The sequence below is a fragment of the Carcharhinus amblyrhynchos genome, chromosome 13 (assembly GCF_965287045.1).
Source record: "Carcharhinus amblyrhynchos chromosome 13, sCarAmb.v2.hapA, whole genome shotgun sequence".
In the NCBI taxonomy this organism is placed as follows: domain Eukaryota; kingdom Metazoa; phylum Chordata; class Chondrichthyes; order Carcharhiniformes; family Carcharhinidae; genus Carcharhinus; species Carcharhinus amblyrhynchos.
The window spans coordinates 15,846,142-15,865,651 of record NC_137336.1 but is presented as its reverse complement, the minus strand read 5'-3'; the positions used below and the strand labels follow the sequence as shown (position 1 = coordinate 15,865,651).

At 42.0% G+C, this 19,510-nt stretch overlaps 1 protein-coding gene across 1 annotated transcript in view; it reads right to left on the bottom strand.

The window, feature by feature from the left end:
- Positions 1-6,498: 6,498 nt before the first annotated feature.
- Positions 6,499-19,510, bottom strand: part of sparc (secreted protein, acidic, cysteine-rich (osteonectin)) — a 30,810-nt gene continuing 17,798 nt past the window's right edge. Inside the window, exons 6-10 of the mRNA XM_080201334.1 lie at positions 18,717-18,837; positions 14,483-14,619; positions 11,422-11,570; positions 10,240-10,388; positions 6,499-7,365 (exon numbers count right to left, since the gene is read on the bottom strand). Of these exons, the coding sequence (XP_080057460.1) occupies positions 7,337-7,365; positions 10,240-10,388; positions 11,422-11,570; positions 14,483-14,619; positions 18,717-18,837 (585 nt within the window). The 3' untranslated portion in view covers positions 6,499-7,336. The remainder of the gene's footprint in view (positions 7,366-10,239; positions 10,389-11,421; positions 11,571-14,482; positions 14,620-18,716; positions 18,838-19,510) is intronic.

Sequence of the window (19,510 nt, the reverse complement as noted above, 5' to 3'; positions counted from 1 at the left end):
AATTAATAAATCTGGAATTGAAAGCTGGCAGCAGAAATGATGATCAGGAAACTGTTGTTGATCGTAAAAGATGATCTGGTTCACTAATACCGTTCAGAGAAAAGAATCTACCATCCTGCTGAGGTCTGGCCCACATGTAACTGTAGACCCACAACAATGCAATTGATTCTTAAATTCCTTCTGAAATGGGTTAGCGAGGCACTCAGTTGTATAAAACCACGACAGAACAGTCAATAGGGAATGAAATTGGACAGACCACCTGGTACTGACTTAAACATCGGAAATGACAATGGCATATGTAGCCCTGTTGGACCAACAATGTCCTCTTCACTAACATCTGTGGGCTTGGAACAGCTGTCCCACAGACTAGTCAAGCAGCAACCAGACATAGTCACAGTCATGGAATCATACCTCACAGACATTGTCCCAGAAACCATCTTTATTATGACCTGTCCCATTGGTAGGACAGATTGCTAAGAGTTGCAACACAGTGGTATAAAAGGCAGTTGCCCAGGAAATCTTAAACATTGACTCTTGACCCCATTAAGTCTTATGATATCAAGTCAAACATGGGCAAGGAATTGGCCTGCTGATTACCACATACCTCGCCCCTCAGTTGATGAATTACTACTTCTCCATGTTGATTATCACTTGGAATAATCATTGAGGACAGGAAGGGCACAGAATGTACTCTTGATGGGGGAATTTAAAGTCCATCATCAAAAGTGTCTTTGTAGCACCACTTCTGGCTAAATCCCCAAAATACTTAACTGCTGGACTTGGTTTGTGTTAGGAGGTGAGAGAACCAAAAAAGTGTGAAAAGCCTGTCAAGATATTAAGGTGATTATGGTGCTAGATTCCAGTATTGGATATGATATGGTTCACCCTGTACATCATGGGGTCACTTGACCTAGGAGTCAAAGGTCAGAGAGCACATTTAAATATGGATTGTAACAAGGACACAAAGGCCTTGCAATTGTGTGTTTGTACTTTGTTATTAATAAAGTTAGTTTATAGTAATGGTGTTGATGATTCTGCAACATTAAACATGACAAACCTACCTGACCTCCTCCTCAGCAATCTAGCTGTGGTAGATACATCTGTCCGAGACAGTATCGGTAAGTGTGAACACTGCACAGTACTTGTAAGGATGTACCATATTCATTTCAATCTACAACCTCATGGTCCAACATATCCCCACTCTGCTAATATCATCAAGCTGGGCAAATGGAGAGTGCAGGAGGCATGTTTGGAACAGCACCAAGCATTCCTGAAAACACGGTGTCAACCAGATGAAGCAACAATACAGGACTACTTGCATGCTAAACAATGTAAGTAGCATGAGCTCAGTGGTCTCCCAAAGATCAGACCAAAGCTGTATTGTCCTGCCAAGTCCACTTGTGAATGGTAGCAGACAGTTAAACAACAAACTGGAAGAAGATACTCCACAAATATTCCCATTCTTAATGATGGTAGAGGAAAGCATAAAAGACACGACATGAAGCACTTACAACTGTCTATGTAAGACAAATGATTTAGTGTGTTTAGCTAGCACAGTCATAAAGGGCCAAATGGCTTCCTTTAGTACAGTATAAAGAACAAAGAAAAGGACAGCACAAAACAGGCCCTTTGGCCCTCCAAGCCTGTGCCGATCATGATGCCTGCCTAAAACTGTATACACTTACAGAATCTGTACCCTTCCATTTCCATCCTATTCATGTATTTGTCTAGTTACCCCTTAAATGATGCTATCATATCTGCTCCTACCACCTCCCCAGGCACCGTGTTTCAGGCATTCACAACCCTCTGTGTAAAAAAAACTTGCCTCGTACATCTCCACTAAACTTTTCCCCATGCAGCTCAAACCAATGTCCCTTAGTACTTCTCTATGCTACGAAAGAGCATCTGACTATCCATTCTATTCCAAGCCACTCATAATCTTGTCGACTTCTATCAGGTCACCCTCAACATCCATCGTTCCAGTGAGAACAAATCGAGTTTGTCCAACCTCTCCTCCAAACTAAGCGACATCCTGGTCAACCTCTTCTGTACCCTCTCCAAACCATCCACATCTTTCTAGTAGTGTGGCAACCAGAATTGTACACAATATCCTAAATGAAGCCTAACTAAGGTTCTGTATAGCTGCAGCATGACCTGCCAATTTTTACACTGCCAATTTTATGGCAAGCATGCCATATTGCTTTCTTGGCTACCTTATCCATCTGCGTTGCTACTTTCAGTGATTGGTGGATATGTATGCCCAAATCTCTCTGCCTGTCGATAATCTTAAGGGTTCTATCGTTTACTGTATAATTCCTACATGCATTGGACCTTCCAAGATACATTATCTCAAACTTGTCCGGATTAAACTCATTTGCCATTTCTCCGCCCAAGTCTCCAACTAGTCTATATCTCGTTATATCCCCTGACAATCCTATTCACTATCCGCAACTCCACCAATTTTTGTGTCATCTGTGAACTTACTAATCAGACCAACTACGTTTTCCTCCAAATCATTTACATATACTACTTGAACCTTCAAGTTAGTTCCAGGACCTTTAGTCACAGCCTTCCATTCAGTAAAGCATCCCTCTGTTACTACCCTCTAGCCTCTATGGCCAAGCCAGTTCTATATCCATCTTGCTAACTCTCCTCTGATCCCATGTGACCTCACTTTTCGTACCAGTCAACCTTGAAGTACCTTGTCAAAGACTTTACTGAAATCCATGTATACAATATCCACTGCCCTTCCCTCATCTATCATCGTCGTCACTTCCTCGAAAAACTCGATCAAGTTAGTGAGGCACGACCCCCTTTCACAAAACCATTCTGTCTATCACCAATAAGTTCATTTGTTTCCAAATGTGAGTAAATCCTGTCCCTAAGAATCTTTTCCAATAATTTCCCTACCATTGACGTAAGGCTCACAGCCTATAATTTCCTGGATTATCCCTGTTGCCCTTTTTAAACATTGGCGATCCTCCAGTCTTCTGGACTGTCACCTGTAGTCAATGAGGATACAGATTTCTGTCAAGGCCCCAGAAACTTCTGCCCTTGCCTCCCTCAGTATTCTGGGATAGATCCCATCAGGCCCTGGGGACTTCGCTTTTTAAGATTCCCAATACCTCCTTCTTTTGTGATATCAACATGACCCAAAATATCTGTCCTAAGCTCCTCATCCATCAAGTCCCTCTCTTTAGTGAATACTGAGGCAAAGTATTCATTTAGTATCTCACCCATTTCCTCTGGTTCCAAGCAAAGATTCCCTACACTATCCTTGAATGGACTAGACCTTTCCCTGGCTACCGTCTTGCTCTTTACATACGTATAAAATGCCTTTGGAGTTTCCTTAGTCCTGATGGCAAGGACTTTTTATGACCCCTTTTAGCCCTCCTAACTCCTTCTTTAAGTTCCTTCCTCTTTTTTATATTCTTCAAGGGCTTCATCTGCCCCAAGTCTTTTAAGTAAGTTCCTATGTTTCCGTGATATCAGCAGGTGTTTACTACAGCAGACTGGCAAATAATATGGTCTGGATGGGGTGAACTACTGGTGTCAATGCAATTGAAGAAGGTGCGGCAATTTTGTACCTCACCACGGTACAGTGGTTAGCGCTGCTGCCTCACAGCGCCAGGGAACTTGGGTTCAATTCTGGCCTCGGGTCACTGTCTGTGTGGAGTTTGCATATTCTCCCTGTGTCTGCATGGGTTTCCTCCGGGTGCTCCAGTTTCCTCCCACAGTCCAAAGATGTGCAGGCTCGGTTGATTGGCCATGCTAAATTGACCCTAGTGTCAGGGATATTAGCAGGGTAAATATGTGGGGCTATGGGAGTAGGGCTTGGGTGAGATTGTGGTCGGTGCAGACTTGACGGGCCAAATGGCTTCCTTCTGCACTGTAGGTATTCTATGATTCACCATAGACAGTCATGCTATAAACAGTTTAGATCCTACATTCTAGAATCCCCTCCTCACCTCCTTCATCTTTTAAGAACCTCCTTAAAACACATAGCTTTGATAAAGGTTTTTAATTGCACTTTCCCTCCAGCACACCTCTCCACCACCTTACCACCCTGTATCTCCTTTGGCTTGCCATTTATTTATATCTCATTACGGTTCTGTGAATGACCGTGGAACAATTTTCTACATTACAGATATTTAATATAATGCAAGTTATTGTATTGTAACATGCAGTGATGTGCGCTATCAAAGCCATCTCTTATTGATCTTGCACACATAAACACTTCACATTGTTGATTCATCATTTTCACAATGCCCTGTTGTTTTGTGATTCCTCATCTCTTGGTACACCCATCCTGTGATGCAACAAATGATTTATTAATTTGTTTGCAATTCCATTTGCACAAGAAGATTTATAGCCCCTTTTATGCAGAAGTATAGGTGAAGTCACATTTATGTGTGGCTTGCATTACTGAGTGATATAAATTATGTTCTGTATTGTTTAGAATGCATGTACAGTTTGTACCTTACTATCCACTGTCACACAAAAACTTCAGTTACCCTGTGCATTGCAGCTAACAACAATGTATACAGTTTTGAACTGTGAATTTTATAATTGTTAACACACTATACAGCACCTTTATTTGTATTTGTATTACAGTAATTCATAATTTATTTGTTCCACACGATGGATTGTTACATTGTGTCATACTAATTTTGTACGGCCTTGTAGTGGGCTTTCCGCCCTGTGCAGTGTGTTTTGCCCATCATTGGCTGGCGGTAGGATTTTTCGGTACCATCCCTGCTGATGGGTTTTCCCATTGTTCACACCGTCAGCCGCTGGGGAAATCAGAAAATTTTGGCCTATATTGTGTGGGATACAATTTGGCCAATTTTCCACAGTAAATTTGATTTGCGTTACATCAAGCTCAGAGTGTATCAGACAAAATCTATAATGTACTGTATTGCTAGAAATGCACAGAAACATAGAAACAAGAAGCAGGAATAGGCCATTCAGCCCTTCGAGCCTGCTCCACGCCATGATCATGGCTGATCATCAAATTCAATATCCTGATCCTCCCATATCCCTTGATCAAGAGTTATATCTAATATCATCTTGAAATCAGACAACGTTTTGACCTCAACTATATTCTGTGGTAGTGAATTCACACATCCACCACCCTCTGGGTGAAGAAATTTCCCTTTACCTCAGTTCTAAGAGTTTTACCCTTTATCCTCAACCTGGTTCTGGACTCTCCCACCATTGGGAACATTCTTTCTGAATCTATCCTGTCAAACCCTGTTGGAATTTTATAAATACAATGGGAAGGATGGTAGCGCATGCAGTGTACACACTCCATGAGAAATATTTGTTTTTATACTGAGTAACAGTTCATGATCCCTAGGGCAGGGTTTGAATTTTACTGTCCGATGTACAATCAGACTATAGGGGGCATCACCTAAAGATTAGAGCCAGAATATTTGGAAGTAAAATGAGGAAACATATCTCCACACAATGGATGGTAGATGTTTGGAACTCTCCTCCACAAATAGCAATTGAAGCCGCGTACATTGTTAATTTTAGACCCGAGATTATTTCATTAGCCAAAGCTATTAAGGGATATGGGGAAAAGACAGGTATTTGGAGTTAGATTTTCTCCGGCCTTGAGAAATCCATGTCCGTTACGTAGATTGCTCGAGGTTGCAGCCCCTCTTCTTTTGGTTAAGTGCCTGATCTTTGGCCACCCGCTGATGAGGAGGGGGGCATACTTGTAAGCCTAATGCTGGATCAGGCCAAGGCGGTCATTAATAAGTCCAGGCGGCGCATAATTGAGGGTGTCATCCAATCTAACTGTTTGTCCCTCTTCTGTGGTTATGTTCTCACCTGTGTGTCAATGTAAAGGGAGCGTGGTATTGCCACTTAGGCCAGTCATGACCAGTGGACACCATGGGGGCTGGAGGGCATCATCAATCCTGCAAACTCTATTTTTCTATTCACACACACAGCTTTTTCCTTTTGTGGAATAGTGAATAAGTAATGGAAAGATTCCCAAGCTGATTATCAGCCATTTGAACTGTGTTATAAATGCTCCTTCTGTGGCCAACAAGTACTGACATTGGACTTGATCCTGGAACTTCTGGTCTAGAGCCAAGAGCACTACCACTGTGCCACAAGACTTCCATAATAACATCTTAATTTAGTTAGCTTCCTTTCAGATTTTGTCTTTTGTTACAGTGTCACTTTAAGGGGCTACCACTTTAATGTAACTGGCTAATTTGATTAATTAGTCCATTTTGTTTTACTGTTCTATCAAAAGAGTATATGGAGTTAGGCTGCAGGTAAGCCATGATCTTAGTGATGGCAGAACAGTATTGAAGTGGCTAACATTTGTGCTTATCAGGTACTTAGAGTTTATATTATAATGTACAGTGGAGTTTCTGGCATTGAACCATGTATTGTTATGAACAAAAAGTAATGCTGCAGTGTAATCTGTGATCGTATTGCACTGTGCAACATGGAGTTAAGAAGCACAGGTATGCAATATATTGTAGCACTGTCGTGTTGTTTTATTACTTTATACAGTGAACAGTTGAGAAATAAATGTAACAGAAAATACCTTAGTTCCCTGATCAGGTACAACATACCGAAGATAGAAAAGTTCGAATAAGTTGGCCTCTGCAGTGAAATAAAACACTTCCAACATCTCAACTGCATGCAAGAAAGATTTTGTTTTAATTTTTTTTATTAGAAAGAAAAAATATTGAAAGTGTGCTTCTCATGAGTTAGCGAATAGCAAAAGGGTACGTTCGAGGTAGACTTTCTCCAACATGTACGATCACATTCTCATTTTCCAAATCCATGTACATACTTATTAACATTGGCATGTCCAATTTTACAATCCACTTTAGGTGAAAAACAAATTACATTAGCACCCCTGCCTTAAATGTAAATCCACACAACTTTTAACAGCATACTGAAATTAATTCTCTAACACCCAGCCATCAAAATACACCAATCACTGTCTACCTGTACAAAGGAGAGAAGCTATGAATCACCTGACTTCTGGACATTAAAGGGCTAATTTAATACGGATTATTTCCTTCCATGGGCAACAATCTAGATAGTACTATTATGTTAACACATGCAAAGTTACTCTCTAAATGGACAAGGACACTTAAAAAAGAACAAAATATGATCGCGATTCAACAATTGAAGGAAGATGTACGTCTTTTTTGTTGACAAGTTGTTATTGGAAGCACATGCACTGTGTTACAGTGGTATAGATAATAAATGAGAGTAGCACCATTAATGTAGTCAGACTCTACATAGCACCACTACCCGAAGGTAGCAATGGGCAGCAGTAGGCATAGAAACACGAGAGTTAAATCAGAAGGTTGCCATCGATATCCTCTGCAAAGGAAAAAAATATTAAAATTAGCTCATAGTTCATTGGACAAGATGCTTTGCATTTTCATCATAGTACACAGGACATAATTTTATATTTACAAGTGGCAGTTTTATTGTGATAATTGTAATGTTTGCTACTTAGGATCTTATCATACCCAAAGGCCTCAGGGATGGGAGTGGGGTCGTATTAATTTTCAATTTACCTTCAGAGAGTCAAGTTAGCATCACCTACTGAGGAATTGCCCAACAATCCTTTCCACTGACTTCAAAAGAAAAGATTGAGTGGCTTCATGACAAGAGCCTGATTTACACTATCTGATTTATGAGCCTGCAAAAAGTTCAAAATGACCCCCATAAACTTCATGTAATTAATTATTTTCAGAAACAGACGAGACAGTCATTATATATAAGCAGTATGCCACAACATTGAAATGAATAACCAGTCAGTCTGATATTTAATTTTTTGCTGTGATTGCACACGGAAGGAGTTTATTAGCCATGAAATTGGAGAGCTTTCTTTTCTGTGGTAGGAATTTTTAACCTCCACCTGAACTGCTAGAACAGGTAGACAGCACCTCGGTTTGATATCTTATCCAAAGATCAGCATCACTGCACTGGAATAATATATTGGGATTGTAGAGTTAAATATTCTTCCCTGGCACACAAATCTGCACCATTCAACCCAAGGATAAGTCAAGTTATCACCAATTTAAACAGAGACCCACGCATCTCAGTCCAAAGATGTGCAGATTAGGTTTATTGGCCATGCTAAAATTGTCCCTTAGTGTCCTGAGATGCGTAGGTTAGAGGGATTAGTGGGTAAATATGTAGCGATGTGGGGGGTAGGGCTTGGGTGGGAATGTGGTCAGTGCAGATTTGATAGGCCAAATGGCCTCTTTCTGTACTGAAGGGTTTCAATGAATCTATGAATCTCACTGGTGTATTTTAAATGAGGGATCTCCAAGGAAAGTATATTGAAAATTTGCCAAAGTGTAAAACTGTTAAGTCACCCTTTACAGGAACTGTCCAATTTTAATTCCCTTCAAAACTGATGGAAATCTATTCCGAGCATTCTTATATACTTAGAAGTTTGTTCTTTAGTTTGTCACAAACGTACCTTCTTATGCCTGTCCAGTTTTTGGTTGTTCTCAATCAAATGTATTTACCTCAAAGTTTCTCTCAATCTTCTCTTCCTCTTGACCCTAATAAGTGCTATCTGCTTCAACAAACCACTTATTTCATACTTCTATGAAACGATGGTATGATGGCATAGTGGTTGGCACTGCTGCCTCACAGTGCCAGGGACCTGCGTTCAATTCCCAGCTTAGATTGCTGTCTGTGTAGAGTTTGCACATTCTCCCCATGTCTGCGTGGATTTCCTCTGGGTGCTCTGGTTTGTCAAATAGGAGGCAGAGAGTGGGGGTTAATGGGTGCTATTTGGATTGGCGGTTGGTGACTAGTGGAGTGCCCCAGGGGTCGGTGCTGGGGCCTCAGCTATTTACCATTTATATAGATGATCTGGAGGAGGGAACCGAGTGTATGGTGTTGAAATTTTCTGATGACACCAAGATTGGTGGAACGGCAAATTGCGCAGAGGGTGTGGAGAGTCTGCAGAAGGATCTAGATAGGCTGAGCGAATGGGCCAGGAACTAGCAAATGGAATTTAATGTTGGCAAGTGCGAGGTGGTCCACTTTGGTAGGAATAATGGTAGGAAGGACTATTACTTACGTGGCGAAAAACTGCAGCAGGCGACAGTGCAGAGGGACCTCGGGGTCCTTGTTCATGAGTCGCAAAAACCCAGCCTGCAGGTGCAGCAGGTGGTCAGGAAGGCTAATGGGATGCTGGCCTTCATAGCGAGGGGGATTGAATATAAAAGTAGGGAGGTCTTGCTGCAGCTGTATAGGGCATTGGTGAGGCCGCAGCTGGAGTAGTGTGTGCAGTTTTGGTCGCCGCACTTACGCAAGGATATTTTGGCCTTGGAGGGAGGGCAGAGGAGGTTTACTAGGCTGATACCGGAGTTGAGGGGGTTGAGCTAGGAGGAGAGGCTGAATAAACTAGGCTTGTACTCGTTAGAGTTTAGAAGAGTGAGGGGAGATCTCATTGAGACATATAAGATGATGAATGGGATAGATAGGATAGAGGTGGAGAGACTCTTCCTGCTCAGAAAGGACAGTAGGACTAGGGGGCACAGCCTCAAGATAAAGGGGGGACGGTTTAGAACGGAGTTGAGGAGGAACTTCTTCACTCAAAGGGTGGTGAATCTCTGGAATTCTCTGCCCGTTGAAGTGGTGGAGGCTACCTTGCTAAATATTTTTAAGATGTGGGTTGATGGGTTTTTGATAAGAGAGGGGATTAAGGGTTATGGGGAGAGGGCGGGAATGTGGAACTGAGCCACGACAGATCAGCCATGATCTTATTGAATGGCGGGGCAGGCTCGAAGGGCTGGATGGCCTACTCCTGCTCCTATTTCTTATGTTCTTATGTTTCCTCCCATAGTGTAAAGATGTGCAGGGTAAGTGAATTGGCCATGCTAAATTGCCCCTTAGTGTTAGGGGTACTAGCTAGGGTACCTGCATCGGGTTATGGGGATAGGGTCTAGGTGGGATTGTGGTCAGTGCAGACTAGATGGGCCAAATGGCACTGTAGAGATTCTATGATTCTAATAACCTTGATACAAAGTAGTTGGGCCTGAAATCTTTTATTCTTCTAGGCATTCTATTTCTGTAAATGATATTCCCAAGTTTTCCAGAGTGAAGAAATTGCCCTGGTCACCTTTCTCATTCCCTTTAATTTAACCATTGCTCGTGGAAAGTTGGTTTAAATTTCAGCTCGTGAGCAGGGGCAATTTTTGTCTTTAGCTGCCTTGAGAAACTCACCCTCTTTAATACCAAAGCATGTGGCCCACTCCTCAAGGGCAATGTATTTGTCGTTGTCTGCATCACACTTCTGGAAGAAGCGGGTGGTGCAGTGCTCCATTGGGACGAGCGGGGCGCGTAGAGGAGCCAGCTCAGAGTGAGAAAGGTACCTGGATTTAAAACAAAGATATATTTGCAAGGTTTAAATTCATTTAAAAACATAACTTATTGATGCAGCAAACAGCTATCAGGTGATCCAATGTACTGAAAAAGTTGGATATCAATTTTTAGGCTTCTCCACATAGTTGAATATACAGCTGAAAGGGGAAAAAATCCATAGGGCCATGCAGAAAGAGCATGGAATTGGACTAAGGGATAGTTCTTTCCAAGTATCGGCAGATGCACAATGAACTTTGTTGCCCTGTATGGTTATCCGCACAGTAGAAATCTAGAACACAAGGGCACAGCCTCCCAATCATTTCAGACTGAGATGAGGAGAAATTTCTTCACTCAAAGGGCTGTGAATCTTTGGAATTCTGTGCCCAAAAGGGTTGTGAATGCTCCATTGTTGACTGTATTTGAGGCTGAGATAAACAGATTTTTGTTCCCTAAGGAAATTAAGGGACGTGGGCAGAAAAATGGAGTTGAGGCCCAACATCAGCCATGATCACTCACCTGATGAAGGGGCAATGCTCCAAAAGCTTGTGCTACCAAATAAACCTGTTGGACTTTAATCTGGTGCTGTGAGACTACTTAATGATCATATTGAATGGCAGAGAAGGTTCAACGGGCCACATAATCTATGCCTGCTTCTATCTCTTGTGTTCTTGTGGCTATCAATCTCAAAAGAAATATATAGAAGTCAATGAGGTCTCTAAGAAAAAGTGAGCAATACTCATTTGCACACCAAGATTCCTGACTACAGGGTGAGTGCGAAAGATCAGCATGTGGAATTACAAACTAAAAAAAGTGAAAGACAAAGGCTAAAGAAAGCTTGTACAGGGAAAAACCAGATAAGGGAGGATTCATGTATGTCAACCATCCTTAATATTCAGATAATTTTTGTTGTGTGTACGACTGAGAAACCATGAAAATTGATACATTTTCCAAGACAGGATTAATAGCCAAGTATCTATAAAATAGAAGATTTTCGTCAGCAAGGTCCCCGATCTACACATTTCCAGTGGTCCTAGAGAAGCATACTTGTCAGCTGGGTGTTGATCAAGCTGCCCAAATTGCCAGTGAACAGGGAAGATGAACATGTTGTAGTTCTTCTCAAAGTCATGAGCCAGAAGATCCAGAGAATGTTCTCCAGCCTGCAGACGCTTTTCGTTCTCATACATCTTCCTCACCTGTTGGACAGAAGGGTAACAATCAGCAGACATACTACAGTGATGACACTAGTGCTTCTTCCAATATAATGTCACATTGCTACAGCAGAAACAGAGCGGACAGGGGCAGGATATCAGCACATGTCTGCTTAGGTCTTGGAGAACGTTTCAAAACCAGGCATGTTTCCATTAAATTGCATCATTCTAATGATTTGTGCTGCCCATGCTTATGATTAGTCTGTCAATGTGGAAGTGATTATCTCAAAATCTTAAGTCCACTAAATTCAAAGATTAGAAAAGATTGTACGGAGAAATATAATCTCAAATGGAAATAGTCACCCAGATATATGACCTAATTCACAGGTGGCTCTGAATTAGGTACAGGACTCCATTTCGAAAAGATCCAGAATCATACAGTGCAGAAGAGGCCCTTCGGCCCATCGAGTCTTCACCTGCATGCGAAAACCACCTGAACTCCCACTTGATTCCATTTACCAGCACTTGGCCCATAGCCAGATCTTTAGCAAAAGGAGGGAACATTTACAAAGGTAGTCGGGATACTTTAAGATTTTGGGCAAGAGATTCATGGGAGATGCGAGAAAGAACTATTTTCAGCAGCAAGTGGCAATGACCTGAAACTCTCAGGCTAAAGATGGAGAGATGATGAATGATTTGAAAAGGAAATTGGATGGGCACTGGCAGAGTAACAGGGATAGAGAGGGGAAGTGAGATTTACTGGGATGCTGCAAAGAGAGATTGGATGGAGCTGATGGGCCGAATTGCCTCCTGCTGTGCCCTCATGACTGGATGATATTTACTGAGCAGGTGTGAGGGTGCACAGAAGCCAGGGAACATCCCTGACACCCAGGGACACTGGGGGCCCTACCACATTTAACAAAAGAACCTCACCATAATTTATTTTCCGCCTAGCAACTGGTAAGATTGATGGGCAGGATATCCAATGTCAGAAGGTCACAGTCAGGAATTGTGTAGGGAGGTCACAGGTAGGATTGTGGAGAATGCTGCAAATCGGGAGTTGAAGGTGTTTCAGTCAATCACAGAAGCTATAGAAAGATCACAGAATTCTTTGAGGATCCTACTATCTGGAGCTGATGGATTGGTCTCTCTTTCACTCCCAGATTTCAAGAGCTGCAAAAGTCTTGGCCGTCAATTGTTAAATTTGAATCAGGCTTTGAATTGTGCAGTGGAAGCCTGATTTTAATGTCACACTGAAATCTAACACCTCTCCAAGATAGGTCAAAACCTGCCACTGTTAAAAGAGTAAAGAGCATAGCCAATTGTTTCCCATTTTTCTGATTTTATCCACTTTGATCACATGAGAACATGAGAACACAAGAAATAGGAGCAGGAGTGGGCCATCTAGCCCTTCGAGCCTGCCCCACCATTCAATAAGATCATGGCTGATCTGAAGTGGATCAGTTCCACTTTCCCGCTTTCTCCCCATAACCCTTAATTCCCTTGTCTGTCAAAAACCTATCCACGCATGTCTTAAATATATTTAGTGAGGTAGCCTCCACCACTTGAACGGGCAGAGAATTCCAGAGATTCACCACCCTTCGAGTGAAGAAGTTCCTCCTCAACTCCGTTCTAAACTGCTCCCCCCCCCCCCACTTATCTTGAGGCTGTGCCCTCTAGTCCTGCTGTCCTTTCTGAGCAGGAAGAATCTCTCTACCTCTACCCTATCCATCCCTTTCATTATCTTATACATCTCTATAAGATCCCCCCTCATCCTCCTAAACTCCAACAAGTACAAACCCAGTCTATTTAGTCTCTCTTCATAGTCTAACCCCCTCATCTCTGGTATCAGCCTAGTGAACCTCCTCTGCACTCCCTCCAAGGCCAAAATATCCTTCTGCAAGTGCAGCGACCAAAACTGCACACAGTACTCCAGCTGCGGCCTCACCAATGCCCTGTACAGTTGCAGCAAAACCTCCCTGCTTTTATATTCTATCCCCCTCGCTATAAAGGCCAGCATCCCATTCGCCTTCTTGATCACCTGCTGCACCTGCATTCTGGGTTTTTGTGATTCATTCACAAGGACCCCCAGGTCCCTCTGCACCCTAGCATGCTGCAGCTTTTCTCCCTTTAAATAGTAATCCCTCCTACTATTATTCCTGCCAAAGTGGATAACCTCACACTTGCCAACATTGTACTCCATCTGCCAGGTCCTCGCCCACTCACTCAGCCTATCCAGGTCCCTCTGCAGACTTTCCACACTCTCCGCACAATTTGCTTTTCCACTCATCACTTCCTGACAGCTGGCAGGAGGGGCTAGGGGAGGCTTTGTTATATTGCCGTCAATGTGTTTGAGAAATTAGTGTGCATATTAATTTATAATAGCATTAATAGATTTGTCAAGGATCCATCACATCTCTTTCTGTGCAGCATTGAATTCTTTAGGCCTAGGGAATCTGGAAGAGGATATCAGTGATAACTAAAATTAAAATGTTTGTGTTTGAGTGTTCTCCTGTGTATACTGAGTATCAGTATTTTTAAGCTGTTCTCAGAGTGCATCAAAATTTACTTCAAAACAGAAGAAGTATTTGAAAACCACAACCATGCAGATTGCTGTATGTAGCCATAGCTATATTATGAATGCATGAGCATGGACATGTACCACATTGGAACTACAACACATACATAGACCATGACTTTGCAGAGACACAATAGAGCTATGCTGTATGCTGTAGGATAGTCATTGTAACTGATTAATTTCTGATCTCTGGCATACTACCATGGAGAATTGTGACAGAAGTCAAATATTTTCTCAAAGGAATAGCGATTAACACCAGAGGGTGTGTGATCTGAGCTATTCTTACGCACTGCCTACAATTAAATACCAAAAGAAGAGGAAATGTTTTTTTAAACAGCGAGGCAAACTCATTAAAAGCAAAATGGTTAAATTTTCTTGCCTTCATCTTCTGCTTCTCAGTGAGAAGGTTTGTTTCCTCATTATCACGCTCATAAAGGGTCACCAGAACATTCTTCAGCCAGTCACGCATGCGCAGAGGGAACTCAGCCAGCTCATTATCAGCACATTCTTGGATGACTGCAGAGGAATTCCAAAGAGATCAGTTAAAGAAATTAAAAACCCTGTGTGAATTAGTTAATTTATTTCATTGTATCTTGCAGTAATTAAGTTTCCATTCTGTCCAAACCTTGGAAAAGCCAACAGATGGAAAATTAACGGTTCCAGGCCTATAAACACAGACTTGCATGAGAATAAGATAGTACACAGCCAAATAAGCTCACAGAATGGTGCCAGGGATGCATGACTTCACTGTCATGGAGAGATTAATGAAGCTGGGATTATTCTCTTTAGAACAGAGGCGGTTAAGGGGAGATTTAATAGAGGTGTTCAAAATCATGACCGGTTTTGACAAAGTAAAGAATAAATTGTTTCCCGTAGCACAACAGAGGACTCAAATTTAAGAAATGGACCACAGGCGGGGTGTTCTGTTTTAAATAGTGTTTTAAACACAGTGAGTTGTTCCGATCTAAATAGTGCGGACTGAAAGGAAGGCAAAAGCAGATTCAATAATCCGTTACAAAAGGAAATTGATAAGTATTTGAAGGGGGTTAATTTGCAGGGCTATGGGCAAAGGACAGTAGAATGGGGCGAGTTGGATATAAAGAGTTGGGCAGATATAAAAGAACAAAAGGCTTCTGTATCTTTTTATTAAGGGATGTCATTCAAAAACTAATTGTTCAGACTTAGATTGTCCAAGTTCTCATTTACTGTATGTACCACGTATGTTGGAAGCATGCAGCAGAAAATCACAGAGAATGAGCCCATGATTTTCCAGTGAACACCAGTGCTTGACGAGATATTACTCCACTGATATCTAATCTCCTCTTAAGTGGAAATCAGTAGTTATCCCCGTGTGGTGAGCATTCAGAACAGATGTCTATATTGTCGAGTCATTGATGTCTACAGACATTCCTCCAATAACATGCACTTCCCATGGACATTGCATATTCCAAGACGACATTTCACATTCAAACAGTAAAAGACTTGCATGGGCGACAGCTTATCACATCTTTCAGAAATCTCTCAAAAATGCTTCCCATGTAATAAATTATGTAGAAATGCAGTGATTGTTATGCAGGCAAAGACAGCAGCCATTTTGCACACAGCAAGATTCCATACAAACAACAAAAGAGATGCACGCTGTGTGCAGGGACAGGTGGCAATTTGAGGAAGAGCTAAGTGATGGAAAAGATGTCTCACTCAGAGTGCACTTCATGTCATCAGCTGACGGCTGGAGGGTAGTGGAGGGTGGCAGGGGAGAAATATGAAAATTGCACTGTTATGAGGCAGGAAAGAATCAACTTGGAACAACTTTAATTATAAAATAATTTTCTGTAACAAACTCTCTGAACTCTAAAGCATCTTTCATATGTTTAGATACCCAGATGTGCACATTGCAAAGAGAAATCAAACATACTGCAAAATCAAAGCATTCCCTGAGCCACAGTAATCATGGATTAAGTTAGTTTGTATTTCTGGATCTGCTGCTGGAAGTTTAGTATTGCCTCCTTAAGGGGGATGCACTTATCTGGTCAAATTGTTAATAAGTTTTACAGAACAGACTCAAGGCTGTTGTTTTAACAATACCTCTCATTGTATAGGAAGCATTATAAACCCTTCCTATGCTCCACTGAAGTGATCCTTACTGGAACAGAGTGTGTCGCAGAGTGATAGACTGGTCCTATTACAGTGATAAGTATTCAAAGAAATGAATGTTCCCCCTCTTTGCCAGCCTGCACCCCCCATCTTGGCTTCATGACAGCTGCTGCCTTGATAGAAAAGCTGAGTATGTAAAAGCCTTTGTAAAATCTAACAGTGAGTCTCCATTCCAATCTCTAAGGTTAGAAGATGTTTGTAATGTGCTGAAACTATGCCCTCAGTGAATGAATAGGTGCTGTGAGTTGTAATACGCTGCTTACAACTTTTATTGTGCTTGCCAGAAGCATCCAAGGCAGACATCTCTTTATCTTGCTTTCCTCTTTGCCGTTTCTACTCCCTGTGATTCATTTCCCTCTCTATCCTTTTTATGTTTCTGCTGCCTAATCCTTTCAGATAATTACTGCTTTGACAGTGTGCACTATGAATTTTAAAAAATGTACTGCCGACTTTACAAGTTGAATCCTGTAGCCCTCAGAGGAACATTTAGCCCCTCAATCTTACTCCAGTACTCAGTAAGACCATGGCTAATCTGAGTCCTAATGCCATACAATATAGAAGCTGCGGAAGCTACAATCTGAAACAAAACACAAAACGTTGGAAAATCTCAGCAGGTCTGACAGCACCTGTGGAAAGAAAATAGAGCCACTGTTTCGAGTCTGGTTGACCCATCATCAGAGCTGGCTTAAAGGCAGAAGACAGTGAGATATGTAGTGGGACATTCCAGCCCCGTCCACTGCCAGGACTGTCGGGTCCCAATGACTACCAAACCTACCATGGGGGGGTCCTGCCACGATGGGTTTGGAAAATCCCAGCCTGGTGATTGTTCAGACCGAAGGGTGGTACACAGTAATATTTACTGAGGGTCCACTGCTTATGTGGATATGAATAAATGACGACACATCGCAGAATAAATTTTCAAAGTGTGTCCACGGTACCAGATCTGGATGTCTGACAAACAGTGAGGATGAAACTAGTCAACTGCGCCAGGACTAGGTTAGCAAAATGGGCAGACAAGTAGCAGACAGAATTTAATACAGGGAGGTGTGAAGTGATGCATTTTGGCAGAAAGCATAGGGAGCAGCAATGAAGACTTAATGGCATGGTTCTAAAAAGTATATGACCTTGTAAGGGACCTTGTTGCTCATGAACAAGATCTTTCAAGTTGCAAGGGTATATTGAGAGAGTAATTAGAAAAGCAAGTGGGATCTTCAGCATCATAAATAAAGGCATTGAATACAAAAGGAGAAATGTTATGCTGAACCTTTCGAAAGCTCTGTTTACAACATGAGAACAGTAATGTATCCAGTTCTGGTTTAAGAAGGGTCCTTGACAGGGTGCAGAGGAAATCTACCAGCATGATTATAGGGATGAGAGATTAGGTTGGAGAAGCCGGGGCTGTTCTCCTTGGAAATAAAGGAGATTGAAATAAGAGTTGAAAGAGGTGTAGAGATTATGACAAAATTAGTGAGATCAAGTTGGCAAAGGTAAAGTTGCTCCTATTAGCTTGTGGTCAAAGAACCGGTGAACACAGATTTAAAGCTTTAAGCAAGAAATGCAGGTGGTTATGCGAGAAAGAACTCTTTGATGTAGTGCACAGTAATTACCTGGAAGGTACTGCCCTAGGGTGGCAGAAGTGGAGACAAATATTGATTTTAAAAAGGAGGCTGGTGGAACTTGAGGGGAATAAAATTGAAGGATTATGAGAATAAAGTAAGGGAACAGCGCTGATTGGATCACTCTACAGACAGCCAACAGACTTGTTCTTGCAAACACATTCCTCCTTTATGGAATGCTTCTATGACTCATACCTTCTGCGGCCTTTTGTGTGTGGTCAGTCAGGTGATCCTCCAGTACCTTGTTCAATGGGATATTTGTGACTCTAAATGGTGAATGTTGGCAGGATATTCATCTGAGGTATCACAACTGGGCCCAACCTATCGTCATGCGAAGTCCAAACAACACTCTTCCTCGCAAGGATCACTCAATACATCTTTTATCCCCACCCGGTCTCGGGACGTTAGGACCAGCTTTCATGAGTTCACTGCTAATCCAGCAGTAATTATTGATTTGTGGTTTATAAACTCAGTTCCACCCCAAATGATGCATTTAACAATCTGGATATTATTGAGCCCAATGTTTTAAAGTTTGACTACAATATTCAGGCGATGGCAGCTCTTGAGCTTCGCAGCTGTCCTTTAACAGCTGCTTCCACTCTCCTTCACGGCTGTTTCTCCACCTCCAGAAAGAGATCAACTCTGGGGCTGCTCGGTTGATAAACCATGGGACCACACTTGAGCTAACTAACCCAATAGGGTAAGTGCATTGACAGAGTTCAAACAGATAATATGGCACAATCAATGTACAGCATTAGTAGAAAATAATATTTATTACTTTCTGCAAGGTTTTATCATCCTCTCCTGCATATAATGCTCACTAAAAGAACACATTCCACATACATTTGCATGGTCCAATGTAGTCCAAATGGAGCTTGTGTCCCTTTTTGGTGCCTTCCAGTGCACACTTAGTGGCAAAGAGCTGGCAGGCACTGTCATAGGTCTTGTTGTCAGTGCCACAGACCTGGGGAAGGTTATGGAATACAGAAAAATTACTTTCTATTTTAAAAAGGCAATGTTAAATCAACCTGCACCATCGAAAAACACTCGCTCTCATTGCAATACTTTCCGGGCAGCTCTAAGCAACAATAACCCAACTAGAATATGACAGGGTGTAAAACAAGTGTGCAACCTGAATGCATGCCCCATTCTCACTGATGGGTAAAGTTAAAAATACCCCACACCTCGCCCCCAAGTGAGACACAGCCACTGGTAAGGTGCAAATGTCAGAGTTCTATGATCATTGTGAACTTCAGGCTCTGAGTTGCTTCAGGTGGGGCTTTATTTTATTCTGAGACGTCATCTGTGTTGTACATTTTGTCTCTCAGAATTTTGCAGAGATGACACTGGCTTCTATGTGTGCAAAATGTGTTATAAAATGTCAACTCCATGCTTCTAGCTCTGAGGTCTGTGATGACTTCAACCCATGAGGTTGACCTCTTGGAGTATGAGCTCCCTGATTGAGATCACAATTGCTTGCCCAATCAAGGAGCCTTACTTGTATGAAAATATGGGAGCGATAGGTCCACTGGCATTCCTGGTTCTGATTTTGCACCTAAAGAACTCTGAGAGTGGAATCAAGTTTTTAAATAAAGGGAATCCGGTGAAGGGACACATGCTCTGAGGAGATATTTCAG